This window comes from Erythrolamprus reginae, unplaced genomic scaffold (assembly GCF_031021105.1).
Source record: "Erythrolamprus reginae isolate rEryReg1 unplaced genomic scaffold, rEryReg1.hap1 H_4, whole genome shotgun sequence".
Taxonomy (NCBI): domain Eukaryota; kingdom Metazoa; phylum Chordata; class Lepidosauria; order Squamata; family Dipsadidae; genus Erythrolamprus; species Erythrolamprus reginae.
The window spans coordinates 439,413-452,640 of record NW_027248495.1 but is presented as its reverse complement, the minus strand read 5'-3'; the positions used below and the strand labels follow the sequence as shown (position 1 = coordinate 452,640).

The following is a 13,228-nucleotide window of genomic DNA, read 5'->3' as shown; positions in this document are numbered from 1 at the left end:
AAAAATGGCCGCCGCTCCGTTGCCATGGCAACCGGCGCGACGCCAACGGCCGTTCCCGCCCTTTTCCTCGCCAAGAATGGGCTTAAGATGGCGGCCGCACCGTTGTCTTGACAACCGGCGCGGATTGCGAGGCCGCTTGACGCTTGCTGTGGGGGCTTGATAAGGCCTGTCCGTCTTAATACAGGAAAAGCGTAGCCTCAGCTGCCCCAGCACTTGATACGGTCGCCTCAATCTTCGGCTCTGGTGTATTCGTCGGGCGGGGCAGGCCCCTCCCGACGGCAACCGCCTCCAAACGCCGGGAGCGACCTCGGAGGCCGGGAACCCGGTTGCCCTGATAACAAACTCCCCTCCGCACAGCTCTCCCTACGGTCGATCGATGATTGGGATTTTTCCCCCCCTTTAGAAGGTTTGAGGAGGGGGGGGGTGGGGGGGGGGGCAGGGCGCCACAAAGCAGTAACTGGAACCCACGGAGGGCCTAGTTACTGGTGGGAGGGAGGGAGCCAAATCCAAAGTAACCTGCAGAAAAACACAAAATAAACAGGAAGAAAGAAAGCATTAGTATACAAACCGATTACAATATTTATTAATACTAACACTTGTGAAGAGAAAACTCAAAAAGGTCCCTTTACTGCGACTGAGTTTTCATGACTGGAGGGCTAGGGGGCGGTGCCTGCATAATGATATTTAAATTTAAACTCAGTCCCTCCAATGAGACTGGAGAATTACCCACGTTGGACTCTCCTTGCAAGTGCATTGGAGAAGACCATTGTTTCAGGAGGGCTTCCTTAAATAGCTTAGGCATAAGAATAACATCAGTGTCCTGTTCTCCATGAAGAAGGGACAATTTTCTTCCTGGGAGGCAGCTGTAGAGGGCTGATCTTGAGAATTCAAAACTGTGGCCTTTCTCGCCTTATGAAGTAAGGCTTTAAACAGATGAAGAGGAAATATGGTTGAGGAGACTGGAGATTTGGATTGGGATTCCTCATCTTCCGATAGACCCTTTAAAGGATCTTCTCTGGAGTCATCCTGGTCCTCCTCCTCATCGTTATCTTCCTGAGAGGAAGAGGAATCAGAGATGTTAGTAGGGGGCCTATGTAGAGTGCTGGAGCCCAATGGTCGTGATCTGCCAGGTTGAGAGGTAACAGTGGAAGACACATTAAATGCCATGATTCTGGATTCGTGGCCTGGGACAAGACAGACAGCATAGTTTGAAAGTCAGGAGATAGATTAGGAAGAGACTAAGAGAGACCTAGGTCTACCCTTGTTGCCTGGACTGGGCCTGGCGCAGGAGGGGTTCCCTGGTTAGTCCCCCATGGAACCTGAGCCCCAGATATCAGATTCAGGTCTATTCAGGTTAGGCTCATATAGGACAGAATCCTGGTCACCTGGATTAGACAGATCCGGATGATCTTTGGGGTCAGGTGGACTGGCATGAACTTGGGCCTGAACTCTTAGGCATTTGGCTGATTGTTCATGCAGTCTTGTCCCTACGCTTTTCTGCTCTAGTGGGCCTGGAAGATACATTTTCAATAGCTAGAGAGGTGTAGGCCTAGGGCAGTGATTTTCAACCTTTTTTGAGCCGCGGCACATTTTTTACATTTACAAAATCCTGGGGCACACCACCAACCAAAATGACACCCTAAGACACTCTCCTCTCTTTTTCCATCCCTGTCTCCTCCCCACCCTTGTGCGTGTGTGTGTGTGTGTGTATACACTTTTGAACCATTTCCAAAAACAGGTGAGGGCTGGTGGTTTTTTTCTCTTATTCTTTGGGTGCTTTTTATCATATGCTTTAAATCAAGGGTCACTTCTCTCTCTCTTTTGTTTCTCTCTCTTTCCTCTCATTCTGTCTCAATCATTTTCTCATTTCTCTTTTTTCCTCCCCTTTTTGCTCATTTTTTTCCTCTCTCTCTCTCCCCCTTCCTCTCCTTTTCTTTCTCTCTCTTGCTTTCTTTCTCTCTCTTTCTTTCTCTCTCTCTTGCCTTCTTTCTCTCTCACTCTTGCTTTCTCTCTTTCTCTTCTTTTTCTCTCTCACTCTCTTTCTCTCTTTTTCTCTCTCTTGCTTTCTTTCTCTCTCTTTCTCTTTCTTTCTCTCTCTCTTTCTCACTCTCTCAACAAAAAGTTGCGAGACCGGAACCTGACCTTCCTTCTTCGCAGCACACCTGACCATGTAACGCGGCACACTAGTGTACCACAGCACACTGGTTGAAAAACACTGGCCTAGGGGATGGGTTCTATTTCGTCCCCTGAACACCTAGCATCTTTTTGAGTTTTTGCTGGAAATATTCCTTTTGGGGTTTCTTGCAGCCATGGCCTATGAACTAGGCCAGTCGCAGAGCCAAATAAGGAGAGCTAGAAATTACCCCTTGAGATAGGCCAGGTTCCTAGGTCTTCTTCTACCTAAATGCTATCTGGAGTGACTCCAAATTCCAGGAGAAGCTGCAGACACTAGGCCAGCATGGGTTAAGGCAGGGTAAGAGGCCCATGCAGGAGGAAGAGAGGCATAGTGAGGGAGTGAGTACCTGAGCTACTCACGGCATACTCAGGACCTGCGGCGGGCTTTTTAGCACCAAATAGCTCACGTGGGCAGGCCGCAGGTGCAGTTTCAATTAGGAGCGCTGGACCTTGCACTGGATGCCTTAAAATAATACAAGTGCTAAGCCCCAGGGGCAAAAACAAATGACTTGTTCTGAGAGACCCACTCCGCAATAGAAGAAAATCGGGCAGTTTCAGCAAAGGTGGAAAACGGCTGGCAGCAGTGTGAGGGAAGCGGCCAGTGACAGGCTGCGTTTAAACCATGCCACAAGTTCTCTGCTAAATTTTGTCGGTCTCAGGGGTCGGCTCTAATAAGCTGCGATCTCCCCTGGAGTACAGGGAGGGGAGGTAACAATGTAAGGAAACTTATCTGACTGTTGTTTTGTTTATCTATAGGAGAAACGGTGGAGAATTGGAAGGACTGATAAGCCAACGAGAGGAGAGAGCCACCACCTGCTGGGGAAGGGGCAGATCAAACAGGCTTTTTTAAGACTGAAGGCTCGGTCCTGATTGGATAGGAAAGCAAGCGTACCCATGTGACTGCTGGCCCCGCTCCTCAGTATGGAGAAGGCTCTTCTCCTAGGCCCCGCTAGGCGACATTGTCAGGATGGGACCTAGAAAAGGCTAACTCTGTGGGACCCCTGAGATACATGAGGTAGAAGACGGTCCTGTAAGTAATCTGGTCCGACGCCATGTAGGACTTTATAGGTCATAGCCAATACTTTGAAATGCGTTCGGAGACCAATTGGTAGCCAATGCAGCTTGCAGCATGCTGGAGAAACATGAGCATATCTTGGAAGGACCATGACTGCTTGCATGGCTCCATTTTGCACCACCTGAAGTCTCCGAACGGTCTTCAAAAGTAGCCCCATGTAGAGAAAATTGCAGTAGTTGAACCTCGAGGTGGTAAGGGCATGAGCTACTGTGAGAAGAGACATGTGCACCAGGAAAACGTCCACTTCACCACAACTGAGAGATGGTGTTCTAAGTTCAACTGCAGATCGAGGAAGACGCCCTGTTGAGGGTCAAGATAATCGGTTTCATCCAAGGACCACTGGAACTAGAGCTCCACTACCTTCAACAGCCTTCCTTAAAAAGGGGAAGTTGGAGACAGGACGATAGTTATTTAAAACAGCTGGGTCCAGGGAAGGCTTCTTGAGGAGGGGGCACACAACTGCCTCGTTTAAGGGAGCTGAAAAGGACCCTCCTTCAGAGAAACATTGACAACCTCCTGGACCCAACTCTGTGTCACCTCCCTGCCATCCAGAAGGGGCACGGGTCCAATAAGCAGGTGGCGGAGCTCCCATGACCATGTCCATTTCATCAGGCGTCACCAGGTCAAACTCTCCACAGAATAGGATTAAAATGAGCCCATCACCTCGACTGACTCATTGTCAGCCAACACTGCATACCTGTCGGGAGTCAAATCCGTCAGGATCTGAGAAACTTTATCTACGAAAAACTTGTTAAAATCCTTAGCACTACCCTGCAAAGGTTTGTCACCCCCACCCCAAATTAAGGAGGGAGCGAGTCACCCTAAACAGGGCGACTGGGTGGGATTCCGCTGATGCAATCAAGGCAGAATGATACAAGCATCTTGCCACTTTGAGTGCCACCTGATAAGCCTTAATATAAAACTGAATGGTATTCGGTCAGATCCAGAATTACTTTCCCTCCAATGCTTATCTAGAGGTCTCTTCTGGCGTTTCATCCCCCTGAGTTCCTCAATAAATCAAGGAGATCTTTTAGGTCTACTGCCACAGAGAGGTCGCAAAGATGCAATCTGGTCTAGAGACCCCGCAGCGGCTGTGTTCCAAGCCCTCTGAAAGCTGTGTTCCAGGCCCTTTGAAAGCCCTCCAGGTCCATCAGGTGCCTGGGACAGAACCACCCAATCGGTTCTGCCTCCCTGCAGGGGAGGACTGGAGTCTTAAAATCAAGCCCTAACAGAAAATGATCCGACCATGACAAAGGCAAGATGTCTAGGCCCCTTAAATTTAGATAATTGTTCAACTGCTCTGATAGGAATACCATATCCGGAGTGTCTCCACCTTGTGAGTCGGACCCTGAATTACTTGAGTCAGGTCCATGGTTGCCATGGAAGCAATGAACTCGTGCGCCAACCCAGAGGATTTGCCAAGTGACTGCACATTAAAGTCCTCCAAGACAAAAGGTCTGGGGAACTCAAATGCCAACCCTGCTACTGAGGGCATGCCACACTTTGATAACTTCCCAGTTGATTTTCAGCCAAGAGAAGGGCCTTTTACTCCTCTAGACGCTTCAGGGAAGCTTCCCTGAAGCCCAGGAGACAAAAAATCCCCTATCAGACAAACCGGAAGTTCGGGAAAATGCACTTTTAGTTTCCCGTTTTGCTGGTTTTTTGCACTACGGAGAGTTTAGGGAAACTTCCTGAAGTCCTGTAGTGCAAAAAACTTCTTCTGCAACCTCATAAATAGATTATAACTGTCCAGCCCTATAAATAGCCAGTAGGAAATAGCATTCAATGGGCAAAAGCAGAACCTCCCACCGTCCCTTCAGCTTTGCTGTCACCACCGCCCGCAGCAGAAAGAGCAGCTCACAGCCAGCGGGACTAGTTTGTTAGCTACTCTGGGCTCTGCCTCCAGCAATTTAAAAGGCACTTTTGCCCGTGAAGAAGAGAAGGCAAGCATCAGACAACCCAGATAAGCTGAGCCAGTCCTGCAGCTAGCCACCTCTCGATAACTGACACCACACCTCAAACACAGCATCTCTCTCTCTCTCTCTTTATCTCTCCCCCATGTCTTTGTAATCAAACTCTTAAGGGGGGAAAAGGAAGGAGCACACACGTGGGGGGGGAGGTAAAAAAGCAGGGGGGGAAAGCAGATGAGTCTCAGCCCACTTTCAAAGATGTTTAAAACTCGGCTGACCCGCCATTGCACGGAACGGCAAACAGCTCACAAAGTGTTCCTCCAAGCACGTGTCTATGGGTCCTAGGAGGGAGAGAAGGAATAGGTGTACACACATGGGGGGGGAGGGGGAGGAAAAGACAAAGAAAGGACGTGCTTGGAGAGAACCAGTCAAAATGAGCCTGCCTTGCCCACTGGGAATGTGCTCTGTTAGAAGCAGAAACCCCAGCCATCGGGACTCTCAAAGAGGGGAAAGTCCCCAGCAGGCAAGATGTGCTTGGAGGAAGGGAGGGATGTTGCGTCCAGGACTTGGCCCTTCTCTATCCTCCCACTCCTGCTGTCCCTTAGCTCTCCTTGTCTTTGCAGGTGGGGAGGGGGGTGCCATAAGAGAAATGAGACTGGAGGAAAGAAGTTCATTAGCAAACCGGGCACCCCACCTCACCCCTTTCCGGACCCCTTTGTGTGCTTTTTTCGTTACCTGTAATGGAAAGGAAGCTGAGTTTTAAACGGCTTTGAAAGAGGGCTGAGTCTCATCTGTTTCTCCCTCCTTTCTTTGACTTTTCTTCCCTCCATGTGTGTGTGCTCCTTCCTTCTCTCCATCCCTTGACCCATAAAGACGTGCTTGGAGGAAGGAAAGGGGGGAGGGAGGTAGCAGGAAAGCCTAAAAATCAAACTAAAATCAAAGTAAAGCCCTTGGTGCTGGACTGCATTGCCACTTTTTTGAACAATAGCGAGTCCCATGGATAGCAGTGAGACTCGTTTCCAAGCCAGCGGGGAGACCGATTTTTATATTTCTAGTAACACTGATAGGGCGAGGCTCGCTCCTGAAAATGCGATGCAAAATTGGAGAAAGAAAGTCTCTCTCAAAGTGAGCCTACCTGCCTTCTCTCGCCAACTTTGCTCCACTGCTACCTCCCTCCCTCCTTCCCTCCCTCAAAACACTTCTTGCCTGCTGGGGACTTTCCCCCCACTTTTCTTTGAGAGTCACGATGGCTGGGGTATCTGCTTCTAACGGAGCACAAGCTTGCGTAGCTAAGTGCTGCCTTCACAAAAGCTGCCGACTGCAATCGGGACAGGCAGAAGCTACCAGGTAAAGAGTGCTCCTTGGGTTGCGGCAGATTTTCTGAAGGCAGCGCTAAGCTAGGCAAAACTTGTCGGAGCCAACAAGACAGCTTCACACTTTTGTATCCTTGCCTTCTTTGCATTCCACGGCAGTTCCGGAATAGGGGAAGCCAGAGTCCCTTTGTGGACTCATCCCTGGTCTGCTGTCACTTGGCTTCAATATTGGAAAGAGAGAAGATGGCGTGGAGGGGGGGTGGAGACCGAAAAGAAAAGTTCGGCAGGGGAGGGGAATGACCGTGAAAGTGTGAAGCTGCCTTGCTGGCTCCGACAAGTTTTGCCTAGCTGCCTTCGCAAAAGCTGCCAATTGCAACCCGGGGAGCACTCTTTAACTGGTAGCTTCTGCCTGTTCCGGTTGCAATCGGCAGCTTTTGCAAAAACAGCACTAAGCTAGGCAAAACTAGTCAGAGCCAACAGGGCAGATTCACACTTTTGCTGTCGCCCCCACTCACCTACTAAAACTTTCCTTTTGGTCTCCCCACCCCACCCCACCTCCACTCTGTCTTCTCTCCCAACAATACTGAAGCCAAGTGACAGCATACCCGGGGTGAGTGCACAAAGGGACTCTGGCTTCCCATATTCCACAGCTACCACGCCTGCCTCTTTTCTTTTTTCACTGATTGTGCATATGGCTGGGAAGGCCATGAGATGGGCAGGATAGCACCATCATGTTCCTCAGCCTTGTGTCCAGGGAAGGAAACTCGTAGTACCAGCAAAAGAGAACTTCTCACGAGTTTGAGAAATTTGATTGAACTTGCGCATTTTCTTTTGCCAATACAATATGTTTTCTTCTCTGGAGGAAGGAAGGAACACTGAGGAACACAATGGAGCTAAAAGTCCAAGGTAGGATACGCATCTTGCAGCTCTCCTCACCATGAGATGCCCGTCCTAGATGATAGTCCAAAGCGGCTGCTGCCCTGGTTGGGTTTGGAAGAGCCGGGGTTTGAGGGAAAGAAAAAAAGACTTCTGCTGCTTTCCTTCCACACAGCCAAAAGCAAAAGCTTTTCCCCCCCAACTCCTGCTCTTCGGGTTTTGCGGGAGAGGATTCCCTCAATTCTAGTTCCTCTTTGCCCAGCAGCTTCTGCCTGTCCCGATTCTCTCCTTTGTTCTTTTCCAGCCTTGTGTCCAGGGAAGGAAACTTTGTTCCAGAGTGGGGGGGGGAAAGCACAACGGCAAACCGGAAGTGCGTTATTCTGAATTTCTGGTTTGTCATCAGTCATTTACTTACCTATCAACTTCAGCCTGTGTGCATGCATGGGGGCAGTGCGGGGGGGGGGGGGGATTACACATGTGCATGGGGAGGGAAGGGGTGTGGGCATCTCACATATGCTAGCACCCCCCCTGTTGTGTATACTCGCTTGCAGCTTGAGAAATGTTCAGATTTGGAGGATGAGTGGGATTTAGAGATTATTTATTTATTTATTTATTTATTTATTTATTTATTTGATTTGATTTGGATGCCGCCCCTCTCCGCAGACTCGGGGCGGCTAACAACAGTGACAAAAACAGAATGTAAAAATCCAATACTAAAAACAGCTAAATACCCATTGTTATAAAACGAAATCATATATACAAATATACCATGCATAAATTGTTGAAGCCTAGGGGGAAAGATTATCTTAGTTCCCCCATGCCTGACAGCAGAGGTGGGTTTTGAGAAGCTTACGGAAGGCAAGGAGGGTGGGGGCTATTCTAATCTCTGGGGGGAGTTGGTTCCAGAGGGCCGGGGCCGCCACAGAGAACACTCTTCCCCTGGGCCCCGCCAACTGACATTGTTTAGTTGACGGGGCCTGAAGAAGGCCCACCCTGTGGGACCTAACTGGTCACTGGGATTTGTGCGGCAGAAGGCGGTCCCTGAGATAATCTGGCCCGATGCCATGAAGGGCTTTATAGGTCATAACCAACACTTTGAATTGTGACTGGAAACTGATCGGCAACTGGTGCACCAGGCGAACCTGGGCAAACGCCCCCCTCGCCACAGCTGAAAGATGTTCCTCTAATGTGAGCTGTGGATAGAGGAGGACGCCGAAGTTGCGGACCCTCTCTGAGGGGGTCAATAACTCCCCCCCCCCCAGGGTAATGGATGGACAGATGGAATTGTCCTTGGGAGGCAAAACCCACAGCCACTCCGTCTTATCAGGGTTGACTTTGAGTCTGTTGACACCCATCCAGACCCCAACAGCCTCCAGGCACCGGCACATCACTTCCACTGCTTCACTGACTGGACAAAGGGTGGAGATGTAAAGCTGGATATCATCTGCATATTGATGATACCTCACCCCAGGCCCTTGGATGATCTCACCCAGCGGTTTCATGTAGATATTAAATAGTAGGGGGGAGAGGACGGACCCCTGAGGCACCCCACAAGGGAGTTACCTGGAAGTCGACCTCTGGCCCCCCACTAACACTGACTGCGACCGACCGGAGAGGTAGGAGGAGAACCACTGAAGAACAGTGCCTCCCACTCCCAACCCCTCCAGCCGGCGCAGAAGGATACCATTGTCGATGGTATCAAAAGCCACTGAGAGGTCAAGAAGCACCAGGACAGAGGATAAACCCCTGTCCCGGGCCCGCCAGAGATCATCCATCAGAGTGACCAAAGCAGTTTCCGTGCTGTAGCCGGGCCTGAATCCTGACTGCTGAGGACCTAGATAATTGGCTTCTTCCAAGGACCGCTGGAGCTGGGGCACCACCACCTTCTCAACAACTTAGACTGGGCGATAGTTGTTAAGAATGGCTGGGTCCAGGGAAGGCTTCTTGAGGAGGGGGCGCACAAGTGCCTCCTTGTAGGGAGCCAGGAAGAACCCCCTCCCCAGAGAAGCGTTGACAATCTCCTGGACCCAGCTCCGTGTCCCCTTCCTGCTGGCCAAAACCAGCCAAGAGGGACACGGATCCAGCAAACAGGTGGCGGAACTCACAGCTCCAATGGCCTTGTCCACTTCATCAGGTGTCACCAGATCAAACTCTTCCCAAACAGATGGACAAGTACGGGCTCCAGTCACCTCGACTGACTCATTGTCAGTCCTAAACAGAGCGGCCGGGCGGGATTCCGCTGATGCAATCAAGGCGGCATGATACACGCATCTTGCCACCTTGAGCGCCACTTTTTAAGTCTTAATATGAGCTCTTACAAGTATTTGATCGGATTCGGACTTACTCTTCCTCCATCGCTTCTCTAGACATCTCTTCTTGCGTTTCAACTCCCAGAGCTCCTCGTTGAACCATGAAGCTCTACGGGGCCTAGTGCCACGGAGAGGTCGCAACGGCGCAATTCAGTCAAGAGCCTCTGCAGCAGCCTTGTTCCAGGCTTCAGCCAGAGACTGTGCCGAACTTTGGATGAGTGTATCTGGAATAACCCCAAGCTCCTTCTGAAAACCCTCTGGATCCATCCGACGTCTGGGGCGGAACAACCTAATCGGTTCCGCCTCCCTGGGGGGAAGGATTGGAGCCAGGAAGTGAAGCCACAGTAGGAAATGGTCTGACCATGACAAAGGCAACACTTCTAAGCCCCTTAGTCTCAGACCATTACTCAATTGCCCATTGTTGGGCGCATGCCCTCCCTCATGAGTCGGACCCTGTACTACTTGGGTCAGGTCAATGGCTGTCATGGTGGCCATGAACCAGTCCAGAGGTTTCGCCGAGTGACGGCAGGTTAAAGTCCCCCAAGACAGTAAGTCTGGGGAACCCCACCGCCAACCCGGCTACCTCCTCGAGCAGCACAGGCAGGGCTTGTGACACGCAGCTGGGAGGCAGGTACGTGAGAAACAAGCCCACCTGAACCCCTAAGTCCAACTTCACTAGGAGGGACTCGCAACCCGCAATCTCTGGAGCAATGAGTCTACAAAGGCAAAGGCTCTCCCTGGCTGTAACAGCCACTCCTCCCCGCCTTCCCTGGGGTCGAGGCTGATGCCATATCTGAAACCCGGCTGGGCAAATTTCAGAGAGAGGAACTCCTCCCTCCGGGCCCAGCCAGGTTTCAGTTACACATGCCAGGTCGGCCTCCTCATCCAGGATCAAATCCCGGATGAGGAGAGCTTTATTTACCACCGACCTGGCATTGAGTAGCAGCAGCTTGAGCCCAGGGCCAGAATTACACTCATCACCAGTATACAGGGTTGAGCTCACAGAGCCAGAACAAGGGATCGTTATTAAGCAGCGATCCCTCATTCCCCTGGAACGGCTAACTCTGTGGCTCCCGCCATATCTGCCTCTCCCCAGCAACACTGTAATATTCCGACCCTCTGCCACCCCAGAGATCGGTGCCCCCTCCACTCCTGTCTCTCCAACGTCAGGTAGGCTAATTAAATCATTCACACCATTTCCATTCATTTCATCCATACCGAAATCCCACCCTACCCAATCACTCATGTCATACATATTATCACATCCACCCCAATTATCCATCAAAATTAAATCCCCCCGAATAAATTAATTAAAAATAATTACTAAAAACTCCATATGAAATCCTATTAATAATTAATATTAAACATCAAATTACTCTAATACCAATTACTCTAGGTTATTCTTAAAATCTTAATATAATATATTAATTATTAAAAATTGTTAACTTATAAATTATAAAGTGCTAAAAATTTTAAAGTGCTAAAATATAGGAAATAAATAGGTCAATTGTCATCAAGTCAGTAATACAACACCAGTTCCAATAGGTGTGTTCTGGAAAAGAGATTCGATGTTCAGAAAGAAGTCCTGGCATATTGTTCTTTGGTGCTAGCCACTGCCACTGGCCAGCACTCTCAGGTCTTTTCTCTGGGTCCACATTCCCTGTTCTACCAACAATTAGCAATGTTACTGAAGACTACGGAGCTAATGACATACACATGATTTTGGATGACTCCAATGGGGAAGATAATAGATGGAGGGATGCTTGTTTCAGACGCTTTCAGAGACGCTTGGAAGAAAGAGGGAGGAGATATCAGAGAGTAATTAATTAATCAATTACCTCACATCCGGGTGTAAAACGGAAGAGAAGCTGAATTCGTTCAATCTTGCAATCTAAAGATGGTTGCGTCCAGGACTTGATCCAGAGCATAAGCTATCAGGTGTGATTTATTACTTGCTTTTTAATGACTCCTGGCTAGCCCTGATTAGCCCATAAATTTTAGAATAACTTGTGGAATATTTTTATATTCCTGCCAAGCTTATCTACTTAATTGCTGAGATAGAGATGAGGAGAGAAGAAAACTGTGTGCAAAGTTGATGCATTGAAAAATAATTTATTCCAAGTATTATCTGTATGAGCCTGAATTCAGAACACCTTCAATCCACCCTTTTGGCATGCTAACCAAAAAAGGTTCACCATCACTGTCTTAGGAGATCTCACTAGGACTGGCACTTGTAATGAATAGTGGCACTTCTGCTCAAGCAGAAGTGCCAGCAATTCCTCAGATTCACCACAAATTACGGTTTAAACCAGGGGTCTCCCACCCTAACCACTTTGCTGGCTAAGGAACTCTGGGAGTTGAAGTCCACAAGTCTTAAAAGTGGCTAAGTTGGGAGAGTCCTGGTTTAAACAATGTCCATAGTTCTAATTTTAATAGCATATAACAATAGCATATCTACTTAGCATGCCACATTGCTTTTCAATTATATGGTAGCACAGTATTTAGAATACAATACTGCAGGTTACTGCTGCTGACAGCCAGCAGTTCGAGTCTAACTGGCTGAAGAATCTGGCTCGACTCAGCCTTTCATCCTATGTTTAGTCTATGTTTACTTTCTAATTTGAAAATAAAAAGACACCCTCCAAGGAAGCATGCAGAAAAGCCCAAATTTAGAACAAATTTTAGGGGTTTACATTAGAAAAAAACTGCCAGAAATTTTACCTTCACATCTTCATCTAGTTTCATGATTTTCTTAATGCGTGCCAAAGGGAGCTCCTGAACTCTGAAGTCTTTCTGCAGAGAGTAACATAAGAGAAACCTGACATTATTCTCCAAAACCTACAATCAGTAAAGGATAAGACAGCTATCCAACTCTTATGGTTTGGGATATTGCACAAACCTTCCCTAAATATGGTGAAGTACACTTTTTCATTAGTGACCCACTGTTACAATTAGGTACGTGGACCTCAGGAGTGTAAAGAACAACGGAATGATTTGCTGCAACACAATCAAACTTCCCAGCTATGCTTGGGTAAATATACAACCAGATAAATTGGTAATGGTTTTCATAGATGTTCAACCCAAAGTCTGTTTTACATTGAAAACTGTATTACTGTATATAAACACTGTTTAGAAAACCTCCAGTTAAGCAAGTGCTAGTACATCATTGTCAGCAAACAATTTCAATTTATACTCTTGTGAAGCTATTTTGATTCTTAAGATTCTATTTTCTTGACACATTTGGACTGCCAACAATTCCTATGCTAATAAAAATAAAGGACATCCTGCTTCTCCCACTGCCAGTGTGATGCCTATGCACGAATCTGTGCAAGTCAAGCAAACTCATACAGGAGGATCCTGATGCGATTTCTACCATTTCTGAGCTTAAGGACTCTTCTTCCCAGCCATCCAAATTAGAGAAGCATAGGGATCGCACCCTACAGAGGATCCACGAAAGGGCGGCCAGAGCATTATCCCCTTCTCCGGGCCTTCATACTGAGCGGGCCTCATCCCCTTCTACTACCACTGGCACGAATCCACCCTGGCTGCCAGCATCTGGGGACCAGCCGG

The 13,228-nt window shown here is 48.6% G+C and overlaps 1 protein-coding gene across 4 annotated transcripts in view; it reads right to left on the bottom strand.

The window, feature by feature from the left end:
- LOC139155658 (nuclear transcription factor Y subunit gamma) overlaps nucleotides 1-13,228 on the bottom strand; it is a 215,541-nt gene that overhangs the window by 109,786 nt on the left and 92,527 nt on the right. For all 4 annotated transcript variants that reach the window (XM_070730882.1, XM_070730884.1, XM_070730885.1 and 1 more), the window contains exon 3: nucleotides 12,380-12,451. In XM_070730882.1, the coding sequence (XP_070586983.1) occupies nucleotides 12,380-12,451 (72 nt within the window). The remainder of the gene's footprint in view (nucleotides 1-12,379; nucleotides 12,452-13,228) is intronic.